Source organism: Elephantulus edwardii, unplaced genomic scaffold, assembly GCF_000299155.1.
Source record: "Elephantulus edwardii isolate Elephantulus edwardi_28Jun2011 unplaced genomic scaffold, EleEdw1.0 scaffold00052, whole genome shotgun sequence".
In the NCBI taxonomy this organism is placed as follows: Eukaryota; Metazoa; Chordata; class Mammalia; order Macroscelidea; family Macroscelididae; genus Elephantulus; species Elephantulus edwardii.
In genome coordinates, this window is record NW_006399802.1 from 4440172 (window position 1) to 4458749 (window position 18578).

At 46.6% G+C, this 18578-nt stretch overlaps 1 protein-coding gene across 1 annotated transcript in view; it reads right to left on the reverse strand.

Annotated features, from left to right (window-relative positions):
- The window catches only part of GABBR2 (gamma-aminobutyric acid (GABA) B receptor, 2), a 518990-nt gene that overhangs the window by 242177 nt on the left and 258235 nt on the right, over window positions 1-18578 (reverse strand). The window contains exon 4 of the mRNA XM_006886874.1: window positions 6112-6213. Within this exon, the coding sequence (XP_006886936.1) occupies window positions 6112-6213 (102 nt within the window). The remainder of the gene's footprint in view (window positions 1-6111; window positions 6214-18578) is intronic.

An 18578-nucleotide genomic window follows, 5' to 3' on the forward strand; every position in this document is an offset into this window, starting at 1 on the left:
ACTCTTTTTTAAAATGAAATTTTGTTTCTATTTTCTCCCATTTTTTTTCTCTTTGTGGTTCTTGTTGGCCAAGGGACTTTATTAGGTTTCTTCTAGTTTTCCTTCTATTTTTAGAGAACTCAAATTCTGTTTGCCCTACAGTGTATTTACCATCAAGTTTTCCAGGGCATTCTTTAGCATGTACTTCTAAAATTAGAAAACGCACGAACAAAAAGGTCTCTTGCAAGTCCCTCTCCTTTTTAAGATGGGAACTTAATGCATTTTGTTCCTACTGCATCTCTTAGTCACTGTTAATTTAATTTGAATTTTTATATCTCACTTATTGCACTATCTATTTTTGCATCACACATATTTGCTTTCTGAAATACTGTCTGTGTCAGTATGCCGTTTTGTAATAATTTTTTAGCCTTAGCTCTCCTACAGCTTCTGACCGTCCCTGTCCATCCACTGCCACATGACCTCAGCTCTAATGTGTGTTACTGCTCTCGGATGGCTGAGGTAGGACTTTAGAGTAACAACAAGAAGAGCGCACGCCAGGTATATCACGTGAGCCTCACACATGTAGGAATGTCTCCTGGCTGCTTCACTGTCTCTCAAACTTAACCCTGGAAAAGGGTCTCAGGATTGTCTCCTTTTGCCCTAGATATTTCTAAGATTTTTCTCCCTCTGTGTTGTATCTCAGAACTTTCTCCCAAATATGTCTATGTATAGCCCCCTTTGCACTGATTTTGCTAGAATAAAGAAAACCCAGCTAATCTTCACATGTTTTAGGTTTGAGCCAGGTGACATTATTGACTTTATAATTAAAAAATGGTTGAATATTGAAATTTTGTGTGGCTCAATCTAAATGAGTCCTCTTGAGCCTACATGTTTATGTCCTTTAAAGAAAAAATAACTTATTTGGTTATATTTTAGGATCACGGAAATTGCAAAGATAGTAAAGAAAGTTCTCTATAGCCCATACCCTATTATCAACATATTAACCAGTATGGTATATTTGTTATAGTTAATAAACTGATATGTTGTTATTAGTATTATGTGCTCTCAAATTACCTATGACTCATAGCAACCCTGTGTACAACTGCCCCAAACCCTGCTCTGTCCTGTGCTAATCTTATTGTCTCCGACACACCTACCTCCATTATCCCACTCACTGAATCACTCTCATCCTCTCCTGCGCTGTCCCCTCCACACCTCCCAAGCATGTTGTCCCTCTCCAAGGACTGGTCCCTCCTTGCAACATGTCCAAAGTATGTCATATGAAGCTTCAGAATCCTTGCCTCCAAGGAGCAGCCTGGTTTAATCTTCTCCAGGATGAACCTGTTCCTTCTTTTAGCAGTCCACAGTATATTCAATACTCTTCTCCAACACCACAACTCAAAGGCATCAATTCTCTATCATTCCTAGTCATTGTCCAGCTCTCTTATCTATGGCAAGTGGTTGCAAAGACCATGGCCTGTATCAAGTGTACCTTAATCTCTAGACTAACATCATTGCTCTTCGGTACTCTGGAGAGGTCTCTGACAGCAGACTTTCCCAAGGTAATACGTCTTTTAATTTCCTGGTTGCTGGTGCCAAGAATGTGGACTGTGAAGCCAAGCAAACGAAAGCTCTTTACAATCTGAATCTCTTTACCATCCATCATGATGCTGCCAATTGGCCCAATGGTGAGAATCTTTGTTTTCTTGATATTGAGCTTCAATCCATATTGAAGGCTGCAGTCCCTGACCTTCCAAAGCAAGCACTTCAGGTCCTCCTCAGTTTCAGCAAGCAGGGTTGTGTCATCTGCATAACACAGATTGTTGATGAGTCTTCTTCCAATCCTGATGCCACATTTCTCCTCATAGAGCCCAGTCTCCTGGATAATCTGTCCTGCATATAGATTTCAGGTATGGAGATAGGACACATCCTTGGTGTACATCCTTCCTAATTTTGAACCATGCACTGTTTCCTTGCTCTGTTCCAATGCCTGCCTCCTGGTCCAAGCATAGGTTTCATATCAGCACAATCAAGTGTTCTCGGATTCCCATTCTTCCCAGAGTTAGACAAAGTTTGTTGTAGTCCACACAGTCACACGCCTTTGCATAGTCAATGAAACACAGATATACATTCCTCTGGTAATTCCTGCTTGGCTGCTTTCAGCCAAGATCCATCTAACATTAGCTACAATGTCCCTAGTACCACGACCCCTTCTAAACCCAGCTTGCAATTCCGGCATTTCTCTGCTGATGTGTTGTTCCAGTTGTTTTTGGATAATCTTCAGTAGAATCTTGCTTGCATGAGATATTAATGATACTATTTGATAATTTCCACACTCTGTTGGGTCACCCTTCTTTGGAATGCGAACAAATACAGATGTCTTCCAGTCAGATGGCCAGGTGGCTGTCCTCCAGATATTGACACATTATTAACACCTAAAGTCTATAGTCTGTTTTTATTTCTTTTTCCATTTTTCACCCCATCCAAATGTGTGGTGGTGTTATTTTCTGATAAAAAGAGCCATTTATCACACTGAGGGTGTACACAATTAACAGGCCCATTCTTGCTGAGGTTAACCTCTCTCACCTGGCCAAGGGAGTATTGGTCACACGTCTCCACTGTAAGGTACCTTCTCTTCTTCCTTTCTGTACACTACTGTTTGGAAAAATCTCACTATGTGTAGCCCACATTTAAGGACTGAAAGGTTATACTCCATCTCCTTGAGGTTAAAATATCTATGTCAGTGATGTGCAATTTGGTACCAGTGATTTGTCTATTGTTTCCAATGTATTAAATATATTTAGTAACTTTGTATGCAAACCAACATAAAAGAATTTTTATTTAAGAAAAACATACATAGTCTCAGTCCATCAGTGTGGACTAAGACTATGTATGTCTTTTTTTTTTAAATGTATTTTATATTGGTTAGCATACAAAGTTTGTGCACACTGTGTTTCACACTAGCCTTCATTCACATGTGTTTCATACACTCATTCTCATTCATTGTGTTTTATAAAATTAATCACCATTGGACTATGCCCACCATTACCCTGAGATTATGTATATTTATACTTTAGGATATAAATACCCAATGTCACTTTATTTATTTTCTTACTCAAATTGTTCTGCTGTTGACAATTTGGAGTGTATTCAGTTGGCTTTTATGTTCTGTTGACTTGTCCCCATCATGGTCGTGTTCTCTGAGCAGTTCTTCACGCCTTGGCACTACGAGATGCTCCAAGTTCATCCTCTGTACTTTCTGCTTCATCTTAGAATCAGCCTTTCCCCTAAAATCCCCATTTCCTTCCACTGGAAAAGGTATTAGAAGTCAAGGTCTAGGTGTTAGGTGTGTTCATTGCTATGAGGATATCTATTTTGTTGTGGTTTTTTTATTTGGTGAGTTTTTTTTTAGTTTGCTTCTGTTTCCTTTGTTCTGTGTTTTGTTAGTTTTTGTAGTTTTGTTTTTCTCGTGACTACCTTCCTTCCGTCTCCCTCAGGTTACCGTTCCCTCACTGGGCTGATCTTTTTTAATACTTCTTCTGAATTCTGGGAAAGCATCTCAAGTTTGACTTCCATATTATTAATGGTTATTTTCCTTGGCATTAACTCTAATCCAAGGAACTCTGCTGGCTGAGTGGGTAAGGAGTTGGCTGCCAACCTAAAGACACTTAGTTCTAATTCACTAGTTGCGTAGAGGGAGAAAGATGGGCAATCTCCTCTTACATAATTTACAGCCTCTGAAAACCTGCTGGAGGGTCAGCTATGACTGAGTTCCGCGTCAACAGCAGCGAGTGCGTGAGTGATCCAAAGCTGGGGCGGTCTGTCTGAATTGGCACATCATTCACACGTATCTCAACAAACTGTTGAGCAAACTAGGTTTCATTCAAAGTGCTGGGGGCCACAAAACTATGGTCGAGACAGAAGCTACCTTTGCCTCCTGGAACTTACATGCTGGTGGGAGGAGACAGACGGTGGACAAATGGAGTAGGAAAAGTCAGCGTTGTGTCAGTGTTCACCAGTGAATTAAGGAAATAGGAACACAAGGGTTGGGATTTCCATTTTAACGAAGAGCAGGTCCCTATGGATGGGGATAACTGGGGAGAGATTTGAGGGGCAGAGAGAAGGAGCCATGCAGGTGTCTGGGGGACTGTTTCCAGAAGAGCAAGCATTCTGTCCTCGGCCCACTCTCTGTGGCTTATGTGATATTGAAATCCTTGCTCAGAACACTGGGGTGTGCAGGACAGTGAAGAAGTCTGGGTCCTAGGTGATTTGGGGCCAGTTCCTGAACTTCTCTGAGCCTCTAGTGCTCCATCTGTGAGATGGGGTTACAGGAGCCCCTTTCCTCCAGGGGCCCTGGGAAGGACTCAGTGAGCCAGGGAAGGTCGAGGCTCTGTGTGAGGCCTGGCCCTGGGTCAACGCACTGGAAAGGCAGCTGCTATTTTCATCATTGTTAATATTAGTCAAAGGCCGGTTCGTGAGCACAGTGCCCAGTTCCATGCTGGTTCCTTGCTGACTTTCAATGAACGACTCTGAGCCACACACAAAGGCTCTTTAAACTTGAAAGCTCAGGGCTCTCCGTGGGGGCTCTGAAGCACAGGAAGCTATTTCAAGTGTCTGCCTTGCATGGGTGGGGGCACCACAAGTGGCAGGAAAATGCCACCACAGCACCAGGCACTTCCTTCACCCATCTGCACCCCCTGGGGCCTCCCCAAAGGGTCAGCTCCCTAATCCTCCTGAATGCTCCAGACCCCACAAGACTTTCTCCCTCAGACTACACAGCCTATACTGGCCGCAGTCAGGAGAGCTTGGCAGGTCCCCCTGCAGCCTGGTGGCCTGTGCCAGCCCTCTCCTCTCTCTGGTCCACTCCTCCACCTGCAGAAGCTCCCAGGGCTGCTGTGAGATGGAAACACAGCATGCAGGTGGTGTTTGCCCCCCCTCTGTTTAAGGTGTTAAACAAATGGCACGCTGCTCCTTTGGCCTCTATATCTCTGGGTCTCAGCCTTCCATCTGTGAAATGGGGGCTTGGAACACAAGCGTCCACACTGCCAAAGCTCTGACTGATGTAACCTGTTCTGACCCAGTCCATCCAAGACAGAAGAGACACAAGAGATCTTATCATCTGGCGTCTCCATGACTATGGCTTTCAGTGTGGGCTTGAGAGGGTGGGATGTGGAAGGAGGAAGGGTACAGCTTTGTCTTATTTGTAGCTGCATCCCTTCATCCCAACAGCCCACAAGACCAATGAGCAAACTAAGCTCAGCTTTCAAGGCTGCTGGAAACTGGCTTCAAACTCTCATTTCCAGTCTTAGCACCCCTCCCAGACACGCAAGCCCTGGATGAGGCGCCCCTGCTGATTCCAGAGCATCAGGGGCAGGGAGGCTGTCCTCTGAGCCTCCTCCCTAGGGGCTTCCCACAGGGCCAGAGCCTGCCTGTTCTCCAGGGCCCAATCAAATGCTACAGCCTCTTTGGAGCCTTGTCTGAAGCCTTCTCCCTCTGCCCAGGTGGGATGAATCACTTCCTCCCTTTGTTCGCAGCGCCCTTTGTTCCTGTCCCCAGAGAGCTCTCGCTGTCTTCCTATCAAGCTGTGAATAACCTCACTACTGGGGCAGAACCGCAGGGTCTGAGGGTACAGGAGAAGACCTAGCACATAAAAGGTGTTTGCCAAATGAAAGGATGAAGGAATGTGAGAGACCTATTTACAAGCAAGGAAACTTGGAGATGAACCTTTCTGACCCCCTGTGATGGTCAGCAGAAGAGGAACAGCATCCAGGGGTTTTGGTCCCAATGATAATACTGTAAACTCAAGACAAAATAGTTCCCATGTGAGTCTTTTTAAAGCAGGGATGGTAAGAACTCTTGCCCCAACTACCTCCCAGGCTAAGCTAGGAGAAAGTCATCATGTAAATGCTAAATAACTGTGTACCTCGCAATCAGACCTTTGGTCAGCACTGGACCACGAAGCAGGCCAAAACCAGAGAAACCAGCACAGGAGTGTCTGTCTCAGCAGAGATGCCAAAGAGGAAACAAAACAGACCCGAGTCCAGATTCTTTCAACATCACAGCACATGGGGAGCCCCAGGGGTGCCCTTAACCCTCCCGTCCGACCCCCAGACCAGAGCCCACTTCCTATACCTTAAGCTTTTTGACACTGGTGCAAGGGTCATTGGAGAAGCTCTCTGTGTCCGAAATCTCAATGTCCTCGCCGTACAGAACTCCAGTCAGGTCGTTCCTCACCTGTTAGCAAAGAGAAAGAGTGGAAGGTGGGCGGGAGACTGTTCGGTCCAGGGGGAAACAGCCCGGATGGGAAAGGAGGTTTACCTACCTGGTTTCTCCATGGCCTGACAACATGAAAGTACTGGTTGAGACCATCCCCCTTCCATCATAACCTAGGATGCCCCCAGGAACCCTGGAGGTCAACTGTTTGCTTCCCTACCCCCCATCCCTATATTAGATATTGGACAACAGGAGGCCAGAGAGGGAAAGGGCTTGCCTAAGGCTGCTGGGAGTTCCTGGATGGTGCAGATGTTTAGTGCACTTGCTGCTAACCAAAAGGCCGGTGGTTCAAGTTTACCCAGAGCTGCCTTGGAAGAATGGTCTGGTGACATAGTTCTAAAATGCCAATTGACCACCCCATGGAGCATAGCCCCACTCTGAGACACATGGGGTTGCCATGACATGAGAGGGACTGGGTAGCAGCTGGTTTAAGGTCACCCAGGAAGTCCCCGAGAGAGGCCAGACTCGTGTCTCCTGACTTTCATGTTGATGCTCCCTCTCTGCTGTCACACAGTCTCCAAACCAGACTATCCAGTAACATCTCCATCTTATATTATCTCATCTTATTCTTTGGTGTCAGCACTGTTTCACTTCCAGGGTGAACAAACAGCCACAACACTGGGCGGCAATGCAGTACAGAGGGAAGAGTGAGGGGGCAGGGGGCCCACCTGTGATGCTGAGCCTATTAGCGCGGCGGCGGCAGCGGGCAGACACACAGAGTAACTCTGAGCTTGAGCAGAGGGCTGCATGCGCCAGCGCTTCCCACGGCAGTGTGGGAAGGAGCCTGAGTGCAAGGCAACCTGATTCATTGTCATGTTTACCACTATTTTGATGAAGGACTGAGAACTAGTTGATTGCAAAAAAGGTGACTTTACCATTGCAATTGATTTATGCCCTCTTGAACCCTTTTCAGATGCTGGTGGGTTCCTGTGGTCACTTTTTTTTCTTTCTAAAAGTCCTTTACTTAGTCATATCAACAAAGAACTCACTAAAACATGAATGGTAGTTTTGAGTCTTCTCTGCTTTTAAACAATTTCACTCACTCATACACTTAACAATACCCTTACCAAGATATCTTTTTTCTTTTTTTATTAATGATTTTTTAAAATGCAGCATATATATTTTTACAGCATATTCTTTCCATTTTTCCCCATTCATTCATTGTTGCACATTTTCCTCCCGCCCACCCCTCCCCCCAGTTTGTTGTGGCTTTGTTCACAATAGCAAAGAGCTGGAAACAACCCAAGTGCCCATCAACAAATGAATGGATAGAGAGGCTCTGGTATATTCACACAGTGGAATACTACGCTGCATTGAAAAATAAAGAACTCATTAAATATTACATAAAATGGGTGACCCTGGAGGACATTATGCTGAGTGAAATATCTCAGTCACAAAAACAAATACTGTATAGTGCCACTGCTGTAAAACAGGGCTGACATCAGGGTTGGGGAAAACCTAAGAAAAGAGGGCATAAATAATGTATACGGCATTGAAACAGATGAGGGAGAGTACTGTTTGTTTAAAAGGAATATAGGATTAGGTATTATTGTCATGACATGAGCCCAGAAAAAGGAATGCATAATATTGTGGGCTGTGGACTCACGGGTGGGGGACTGTATAACAATGAAAGATTTTTCTTTTCCTGTGGTCACTTTTATTGTACCATACTGGGCATGGAAACGGTTCTCAAGGCTCAGTACCTGCAGGAAGGCACTAGTTCAGAACCCAAATCGCTGGTTCTCCACCTACACGTAATTAAGGTTAAGTGGCAAACTCTCAGTCTTCTGGTCTGTAAAATGGTGACAATATAGCATGGCACTCAGGTTGTTCAAGACTCAATAAAAATATTCTGAAAACTCTGAAGTTTCAAATGTTGTTTAAAAGCTGAAATTATCTTCAGGCATCATCAGGCAAAGCCTCAACTGTCAGTGACTTGAAGTATATGTTGTTGTTAGGTGCCATCCATTCAGCTAGGACTCATAGTGACCCTAGAAACAACAGATTTGAGTCTTGTCCTTTCCTGCGCCATTCTCATTATCTCCCACAGGCTCAAGCCCATTGTTGCAGTCACCATGTCAGTCTATCTCGTTGAGGCGCTTTCCATTTCTCTGACTCTCTATCTTTCCCAGAATCATGTCTTTTTCCAACATGCCCAGAGTATGTGAGACGAAGTTTTACCATTCTTGCCTCTAAGGAGCTCCATGGTTGCACTTCTGCCAAGACAGACTGTTTATTCTTTTGGGAGTCCATGGGATAGTCCATCCATGGGATATTTGCCAGGAAGAAACACAAATAAAAACAGCACTGAGAGTCATCTCCTCCTGCCCCTAATTTAACAGATGAGGGCACTGAGGTGGGATCCCGGTGCATGCTCGCCTCGCCTTCCCACGCCAGCACTTCTAAGAGAACCTGGAATCTGCTAAATCCGGACAGCGCTGCAGGCTGAGCCAGGAAAGGTCAGAACAGATGGTTGGCACAATCAGCCACTCACAGCCTGTAATTTCAGCATCGACAAATCTAAATTCAACCTGAGTATTTAGTCTAATGGGCATTTTTAGGGAAAGCAAATGGAGGAAGTCAGTAATAAATGGCAGTTTAAAATCAACAAAGCATGGAAAAGAAAGAGTGGGATTGCTCCTTCTCAGGAAGAAAAGAAAACAAAACAACCCACATCCTTACCATGGAAAAAGGCTCATGGGGGCACTGGTCAAAAAGAGGCCTAGTGAACCAGCAAGGTTTGGAAACACCGGTTTCTCCTCCTAGAAGTCCATAGCGTTCTTATTTCTTGAAACCAATGCCTTTCTTCTAAGGGAGCTCTGGTGGCCTAGTGGAAAGGAGTTGGGCTCATACCCCAAAGGTACTGGTTCAATCCACCAGCTACTCTATAAGAGAAAGATGGGCAATCAAGTCCTATGCAATTAATTGCCTCTGAAAACATGCTGGAGGGTCAGCTATGAGTTGGTTCCAACTGGATGGTACAGGACAACAACAACATGCCTTTCTGTAGCTTACTATGAACACCATTAGTGGAAAATAAATGAATCCTATTGTTCTATTCATGTCCATTTCAGAAGTAGAAATACACTCCCCCCACCCACCTAAAAAGACACACACACACATGAGTCCTTGCTTGGCTTAAATGGTTAACCAAAGTGGAAGCTCAAATTCACCCAGATGTGCCTTGGAAGAAAGGCCTGATAGTCTACATTTGAAAAATCAATTATCAAACACCCTATGCATATGGACAAGAGCCTATGGTGATAAAGGAAGAAGTTCAAGCTGCTTTGAAGGAAATAGCAAAAAATAAGGCCCCAGGAACAGATGGTGTACCAATTGACATATTTCAGCTAACAGATGCTGCCCTGGATGTGCTTACCAAGCTGTGCCAAGAAATCTGGAGAACGACCACTTGGCCAACTGACTGGAAGAGATCTATATTTGTTCCCATCCCAAAGAAAGGTGACCCAACAGAGTGTGGAAACTATAGAACAAAATCATTGATTTCACATGCAAGCAAGATTCTACAGAAGATTATCCAAAAACGACTGGAACAGCACATCACCAGAGAACTGCCAGAAATCCAGGCTGGGTTTAGAAGGGGTCATGGTACTAGGGATATTGTAGCTGATGTTAGATGGATCTTAGCTGAAAGCAGGGAATACCAGAGGAATATATATCTGTGTTTCATTGATTATGCAAAGGCGTTTGACTGTGTGGATCATAACAAACTGTGGCTGACTCTGAGAAGAATGGGAATCCCAGAACACTTGATCGTGCTAATGAGAAATCTATACTTGGACCAAGAGCCAGTCGTCAGAACAGAGCAAGGAAACACTGCATGGTTCAAAATTGGGAAGGGCATACGCCAGTGATGTGTCCTGTCTCCATACCTTTCCAACTTGTATGCAGAACAGATTATCCAGGAGGCTGGGCTCTATGAGGAGAAATGTGGGGTCAAGATTGGTGGAAGATCTATCAACAATCTGCATTGTGCAGATGACACAACCCTGCTTGCTGAAACTGAGGAGGACCTGAAGCGCTTGCTGCTGAGGGTCAGGGACTTCAGCCTTCAGTATGGACTGAGGCTCAATGTCACGAAGATGATTCTCACCACTGGACCAATTGGCAGCATCAGGATGCATGGTGAAGAGATTGAGATTGTTCACAGCTTTAGTCTGCTTGGCTCCACAATAAACACTCTTGGCACCAGGAGCCAGGACATTAAAAGACGTATTGCAATGGGAAAGTTTGCTGATAGGGACCTCTCTAAAGTACTAAAGAGCAACAGTGTGTCTCTGGAGACAAAGGTGCATCTGGTACAGGCCATGGTCTTTGCAATCACTTGTTATGTGTCAGAGAGCCGGACAATGACCAGGGAGGATAGAAGGAGAACTAAGCTTTGGTGTTGGAGAAGAGTGCTGAGGGTGCCATGGACTGCTAAGAAAACAAACAGATTCATCCTGGAGAGGATTAAACCGGGCTGCTCCTTGGAGGCAAGGATTCTGAGATTTCGTCTGACATACTTTGGTCATGCTATAAGGAGGGACCGGTCCTTGGAGAAAGAAATCATGCTTGGGAGGGTGGAGGGCGCTCTGGGAGGTGGACTGATTTGGTGATTGGGGTAATCAGGATGGTGTGTTGGAGACAGTGCAGTTGGCACAGGACAGAGCAGAGTTTAGAGCTGTTGTACATAGGGTCGCTATGAGTCACAAGCGACTCGACAGGACATAACAACAACAACAACTATGAAGCAGAGATCTTCTGTGACATACATGGGGTCACCATGTGTTAGAATCAACCCAACAGTGACTGGTTTACTGGTACGTAAACATCCGTCAATCTAACCATTCATTCCCCTCCCCCATGGCCAGCACACTGGGCTTCCTCAGGCTGTTTGCCTCACCACACCAGGACTGTGACTTAGTGAGAGGCCCTGGACATGCCGAGACGATGAGGAGAAATGGGTGCTAATATGGACAGGAAGTAAGGGAGGAAAAGCTGCCCTTCCACCTGAAAGTGAGACCCAGGAGAGTGGGAGACTTGCACTGGGAAGGAGAGACAGACAGACCTTCAGTGAGGCACCCAGTAGTTCCAGAGGGCAGACAAGGAAGGGTGTGGATCTTGGAAGGCCAGCTTGCGACGCTCTGATGCCTATGGCTAACTCTGCGGAGCGTAAATGCAGTGTGTGGACACAAGAGCACATCTGCAGGGATCTGAAGTCACTTGGCACCAGGGAGAGAAGTGGGTGAGTCAGAGCCCCAGGAATGAAGCCTCTGGAATAAGGCCAAAGCTGTTGATTTGCAGCTTGCAGCCCCCCACCCACCACCCTGGCAAAAGAACTGTTATGGACAATGGGCACAGAGAAGCTCACACCAGAAAACAGTTCTCACAGGGTGGCCCCTGCACCTGTTACACCAGCAGCTCCTGGGAGCTTGCTTGTTACAAATACAGAATCTTGAGCTCCATCCAGGTCCCATAAATCGAAACTCTGGGGGAGTGGCCCCCCAACCTGCGTCTCAATCATTCCCCGGTGATGCTAATGCACCGCGAAGTTCAAGCAGCACTAATCCCACATGAAGGAGCCCAGATGGCACAGTATGTTATTGATTGGGAGGTTGAATTGCAAGGTCAGAGGTTCGTATCCACTAGCTGCTCCACAGGAGATGGATGAGGTAGATGCTCGTTAAGATCTGCAGCCTCAAAACCCCAACAGAAAAAAAAAAAACAAACCCAGTCAAACAAAAAACCAAACACAACAGAGGTTCTTCATGAGTCAGAATCACTCAGTGGAAGTGGGTTTGGATTGATCCTAACTGAAGAAGGATATCTTTTAAACAAGTATTGACAGTGACATGAAAATATTTTATAGAACTTAGATTTTTGTTTTTCTTGATTGTTGTTGTTGTTGTTATGTGCCGTAGAGTTGCTTGAGACTCATAACGACCCTAGGTACAACAGCCCTAAACCCTGCTCCGTCCTGTGCCAATCCCACTGTCTCCAACACACCTATCCCCATTACTCCAGTTACTGAATTAATCCATCTCATCGAGGGTCTTCTTCTCCTGTGCTGTCCCTCCACCTTACCAAGCCTAAGATCCTTCTCCAAAAATTGGTCCCTCCTTGCAACATGTCCAAAGTATGCCAGGCAAAGCCTCAGAATCCTTACCTCCAAGGAGCCGCCCGGTTTAACCCTCTCCAGGATGAACCTATTTGTTTTCTTAGCAGTCCATAGTGTATTCAATACTCTTTTCCAGCACCACAGCTCAAAGGCATCAATTCTCCTTCTATCCTCCCTAGTCATTGCCTAGCTCTCTGATGCATAGCAAGTGATTGCAAAGACCACGGTCTGTATCAGATGCACCTTGGTCTCCAGAGTGACACCATTGCTCTTCAGTACTTTGGAGAATTCCCTAATAGCAGACTTTCCCATCGCAATACGTCTTTTAATTTCCTGGCTGCTAGTGCCAAGAGTGTTGACTGTGGAGCCAAGCAAACGAAAGCTGTCAACAATCTTTTTCTTGATTAGGAGGCCAGAATGAATTAACCGAGTAACACAACTGCCAAGAGGGTAAGAAGATTGCACTCGCTCATCGCAGTGACACTGGAGCTGGCCCCCAGCTGGGTTCCTAGGGCGCTCAGTCACATGGGAGGAGGCTGCCCATCTTCCTCCCTGAGACCTGCTGGACGATTAAAACCGCGAGAGGAGCCACCTCTGTGTTAGCAATGCCAATGAACTATATCACCAGAGCTTCCAGAGTAGAACTGCTGTTGTTGTGTGCTGCAGGGTCTAGAGGCAGAGCTAGAAGCCACCTTTGTAAAGGAATCCTATCTAGGATGAAAGTGTGGCCAGTCCATGTTGGCCTGTCCATCTCAGATCACACCTAGAGCAGTGAGCTCACTTCTGGTCATCCTTCATCAGGGATAAGAAGCTCTGGGGGGAGGTGGGGAGGACTATTATTACAGGTTGTGCTGCTAATCAAAAGACTAGCGGTTCAAATCTACCAGCTGCTTCAAGAGAGAAAACCAAGCAGTTTCTTGTAAAGACTTAAAGCTTCGGGTCCCAAGGGAGGAGAGTCGTGAACTGGAACTGACTGCATGTCAGTGGGTCTGGGCCTATCAGGGATAGTGACACAACCACTGATCCTCAGAGAAGACAGGATATATGACCCTGTGGGGAAGCCACTGACACGGGGTGGAAGTCACAGGGGACAAAGCGTGAAACTAATAGCCCCTCAGGGCTCTCATGAAGTCTTTAAAATTTAAGAATCTCAACATCTGAACTCAGACTTCAAGCTCTAAGGAAGTCCAACATCTGAAAAGAAGTCAAGATCCAGCAGAAATCAATGGCTCTGGGGGAAAGGCAAGAGGAAAGGGCTGGTCCCGCTGAGACAATGCAGAGGGGGAATGCGTCAAGTCTGATGAGCAGTGTGGACGCGGAGGTCAGCGGGTCTGCTCGTCAGACACTGTGGGGGGAGAGTGTGAAAGGGACCTGTCATTCCAATGAAGCCGTCACATTCGTCTTGTACCTCTAACTGACAGGCTCGCCAACAAGGGTCTGTCTCCACGCCTGCCAGATGAGGGTGGACGAGGCGGCTGGTTGCAAGAACATCCAGGAAGCAAATGGATTCAGGAAAGAAGTGCAGATGAGCCGACCATGGAAGAATCTCCTCCCTCGGCCTAACTTGTGAACATGTGACCTCTTTCAAGAACAAGGCAGGTCAGTGGGGGAGCCCCCAGGCACACTACTGGAGGAAGATTCTGGAAACGGTGGGAGTGGTAACAAGTGACCTACTGAGGGTACATTCTGGAATAAGAATAACATGCATAAGCCATCGACTTCTGTGCATAATCCCAAAGTCCAGTGGCTTGGAATGGCAAGCGTGTATTATTTCACAGAAGCTCTGGGGATGAGGAGTCAGACACTGGCTGGGGGTGATGTTTCTGGAGCAGGCTCTCTCGTGAGCTTGTGCTCAAGACCTCAGCTGTGACAGCTCGTGAGAATCACCTGGGAGCTTGGAAAGAAACCTGACGCCCGGCTGCATCCTGCACCACTGCAATCCGCATCTCTGGGGGTAGGACCCGAGCGTCAGGATTTGCCCAGGGTATCAGGTGATTCCAGTGGGCAGGAGAGGTGGAGGCTGTTGTCAGCGGCCAGCCCCTTGGCTCATGGCGAACCACACACCACAAGGTGAAGTTTGTAGGTCCTGTACCATCCTCACCATCAGCTATAAGTCAGAGCCTGTCAGAAGTCAGCAGTGGATCTCCAGGCATTTCTTCTTCATCTGGAAGTTGTGCGGAAATTATAATAATAGGCAGTATTATAGCAATGCACAAACCACCACGAGATAGGTGGTGGATGAACCCCCGCTAAGAGGTAAAAGTAATAACTGCCAATTGTTGCTGAGTTGTCCAAGCACTTGTGCTTCTCCCCTGAGCCACCTATCCCGCTCTTCTCAAGATCCAGTCTACCCACCTTCTTTCCAAATATGACTCTTCCCTGCCCGTCCTACTCCATCCAGTAAGGATACTGACCACATCTTTAATTCCCAGATCCCCCAACTCCTGACTCGACCACGTGAGCAGATCCTGACTTTGAGAGAAGGGAAGGAGGACAGGTGAAAAAGTTCACAGCAGAACCTCATGGCAGTGACCAGTTCCATGTTCTGACCACACGTCCAGCCAGGGAAGGTTCTGATGGAGGAACCAAGGAGCTTCACAGGCCGTGACCGGAGGCTGTGGGAATATTCGAGACCCCAGAATACCTTCCCTAATGAGGCCACTTCACCAGCTAAGACGTCATCCAAGAAGCCAGAGGCCCAGGTGGAGATGGGGTGAGGAAGCAGGCCTGTACGGCATGCACTTTACAACTCTTTGAAAATTTTAATTAGGTTACGGCATGAACTTGAAAGCGGAGCCAATTCCCAGCTCGCCTATGGAAGCTGAGGTAACCTACTTTGTCATTCAAATGCTGGGTTATATATAGCCTTGGATTGTGGGGAGATGTCACTCCTCTTACCTGACTAACGCATATAATTATAAATTTACCTCTATTCATTCATGAAATGTGTCTTCACTTGATTAAACAGTTCATTCAAGTAAAATCCATTAAAATATGGAACACAGGAAAATGTGGCTCGGCAGAGGCAGAGGGCACTACTGCAGCTAAGATGCTAATTAGGATAAACAGGCATTTCAAACACTTGAATCTTTGAATAATTCAGGTCACTTTTACTGGGGCTGGAGCTCCCCAGGAACCGCCATTAATTTAAGCTAATTAAAAAATGAGCCGGGAGAAGTGTAGACCAAGGCAAGAAGTGATGGCTGACTTCAAACGCTGTGGGGCTGTTGGGAGGAAGAGGGTGGCCTGGTGCTGGGCACCTCCCTGGTGGAGGCGAAGACAAATAGTTGATGGCTCAGGAGGACAGCTTTTGTGCTAGAGCCAAAAAGAACTTTCTGACTAAGGAAAAGGGCTGCTTTGACAGGTAGTGAGCTCCCTGTCATCAGGTGTGTGTAAGATAGCTGGAGAGGGGAAGTCTTCCTTCACAATAAACCCTTGTGGCTCCAGCGTAGGAAGCATTTACAAGTCCTACCTGCCCCCATACTTCTCTTCCTTGAATTTACTAGTTTCTGAGGCAGCATGTACAGCTAGCTCTCAGTTTTTTCAAAGATTTTTGACCATGAACTTAAATTGTAGTATTAATGCACCCACGTGGTTGCATCAGGGCTTCAAATCATTTCTACCTTCTGCTACGAATGTGCCTTTCCAATCCAGATAAATGCAATCAGAATCTACACTTTCATAGGTGATTCTCATACAAATATATACAGATAATCACCTGGAGATCTTGTTAAATTCTGATCCCACATATTTGGAGTGGAAAGGCAAGTTCTCAGCAGGGAGCTAAACTGGAATAAACCAGTTTGACATTCCAAGTCTTTCCAAATCTGACCAGCACTGAAGAAAGTTTTCCTCAAAACAGTCCCTGAGTGTTCACATTTCTACACACAAGCTGACTCTTAATAACTGGAGACTAAGGTGTGTCCGATCCAGGCCACGGTCTTCATAATTACTTGCTGTGCATCAGAGAGCTGCACAGCGACCAACAATGACAGAAGAATAAAAAGAGATGACAGAAGAAGAATTGATGCCTTTGAGTTCTAGTGCTGGAGGAGAGAATTGAACATACCATGGACAGCAAAAAGAATAAACAGGTTTACCCTGGAGATGGTGAAATCAGGCTGCTCCTTGAAGGCAAGGATTCTGAAGCTCCATCTCACATACTCTGGGCATGTGGCTAGGAGGGACTAGTCCCTGGAGAAGGGCAACATGTTTGGAAGGGTGAGGGATGGACAGCATGGCAGAGGAAGACGCTGGATGAGATGGACTGACACAGTCATTGGGGTAATGGGGTAGGTGTGTTGGAGACAATGAGTCTGGCTTGAGATACAGCAGAGTTCAGAGCTATTGTACGCTGGGTCGCAATGATTCCCAGTCAACTCGACAGCACCTAACAACCACCACCACCACCCTCTCATCGCTGTTGAGTCACAACCTACCACAGTTGACATTTCATTGACTTTCTGAGGCTATAAATCACACAGGAGGAGTCTGCCTATCTTTCTCCCATTGGGGTGGTAGATTTGAACCATGAGAGAAGCGAGACCTTTGGGTTAGCGGCACAACCCCCTACTAACTAGGCCACGGTCAGAATTTAAGGAATGATATTTCTTTAAAGGGTAAAGCATAAGTGAACATGTATTTAGGTGTATGAGAGGGATATCAAGTGATGGATGAGGTGCTGCTGGGTGGCAGAGATGTGGAGGTTGGGGGGCTGCTGCATTGTGGGACCCCAGCAGAGGCCCCAGGGAACCATGTGTGTTGAGGTAAATGTCTCTCCTACTAAGTCCTCAGCTCTGTGAGAGCAGGCTAGTGTGCATCGAGGATCCCCAAGAACCCAGCGCCATGCCCTGGGCCCAAGCCCACTTCCTGGACAATGCATAGCCTCCTGCCCTGAACCATCAAGCACCAAGCTTCTCTTTGCTCCCTCTTCCTGAACGCTCACTTCTCTGTGAACCACCAGTGATTTCAGGCTACGGAGAGGCACTGAGCTGTCAAGGAGCAAATTCAGCTATTAGTACCTTCTTGCTCTCCTTGTGACAAAGTGCCGATTGCTTTAATTGCAGGAGACTCATGGGACCAAACCAATATTTACAAAAAATATTTGGGTATTAATAAAACAGGGATATTATCCAGTTAAGATGATGAATGCCAATCCCTGTAGGAAATCAGCGCCGTGTGAAGTGCGTGCCTGACACTAAAATAGAGGAAAAGGTTATGGAAATGGCACCTGAGAGCGTAAGGATACAGAAGGAAACCTGTTCCCAGTCAGCGCTCTCCACCCGGGTGCTCACATCACTGCAAGAAGCAGTCACAGGGACAAGCCAAGGCTGGTGAAGCACAGACCTGGGCATCCCCTGAAGGTGTCACCAAGGAGAGGAACAGACAGCACAGGAGAAGGACCAGAGCCCAAGGGGGAAGTCACCAGGATTCCTGATTCCTCAGAGGCAGAACTTTCTCACAGGAAGGCGATCCAAGCACAGACGGGGTCGTACTCAAATGGGAGTGAATTCCATGCTGCAGGTGTGTGAGCAGAGGTAGGGTTTCTGCAGAAGTGGTCCAGGCACCAGTTGGAGGGGAGACCTGCCTGCTGGCTTCTGTACCCCAGTAATGAGGTACAAAAGCTGAGGGAAGTCCACGGAGGGTATGTTCTCACTCCTGCGGAGGAAGGACATCGCTGAGCAGCTCTGTAAGCTTGATGAGAATGGGGGCCGGTGGACAACAAGCCACATTCTCACATCTTCCCTGGGCTCCTGGGGTGTGTGTGTGTGTGATTACACCTATATATTCCAAAGTGCATTCTACATCCTCAACTCTGACTTTATACCCTGCCATCCTATGACCCTAGTATTTGATCCTTCCCGTCTTTGCCTCAACTGATCCCCTCCTTCTGCCAGTGCTCCAGAGCAGGGGTGAGGTGAAGTAAAGAACAGCAGGCATGGGACTCCCCTAGGTACAAAATGTAAAAGTGTAGGTGCAAATTGCTCCCCATAGGCTGCCTGCCCACCCGCCTTCTCATTCATTCCAAACTCAGAGGCAGGAAGCAGGCAGGAGGAGGCACCATACCCTTCACCCTGTCCTGCACTGTTTTGGGATAGGACCCCTGTGGGCAGCTCCATTGAGCTTCTTTGTCCATTGGCTTAAAGTTGGTGGTTGTTGTTATTATGTGCTGTTGAGTTGCCGGCGACCCACAGTGACCCTGTGT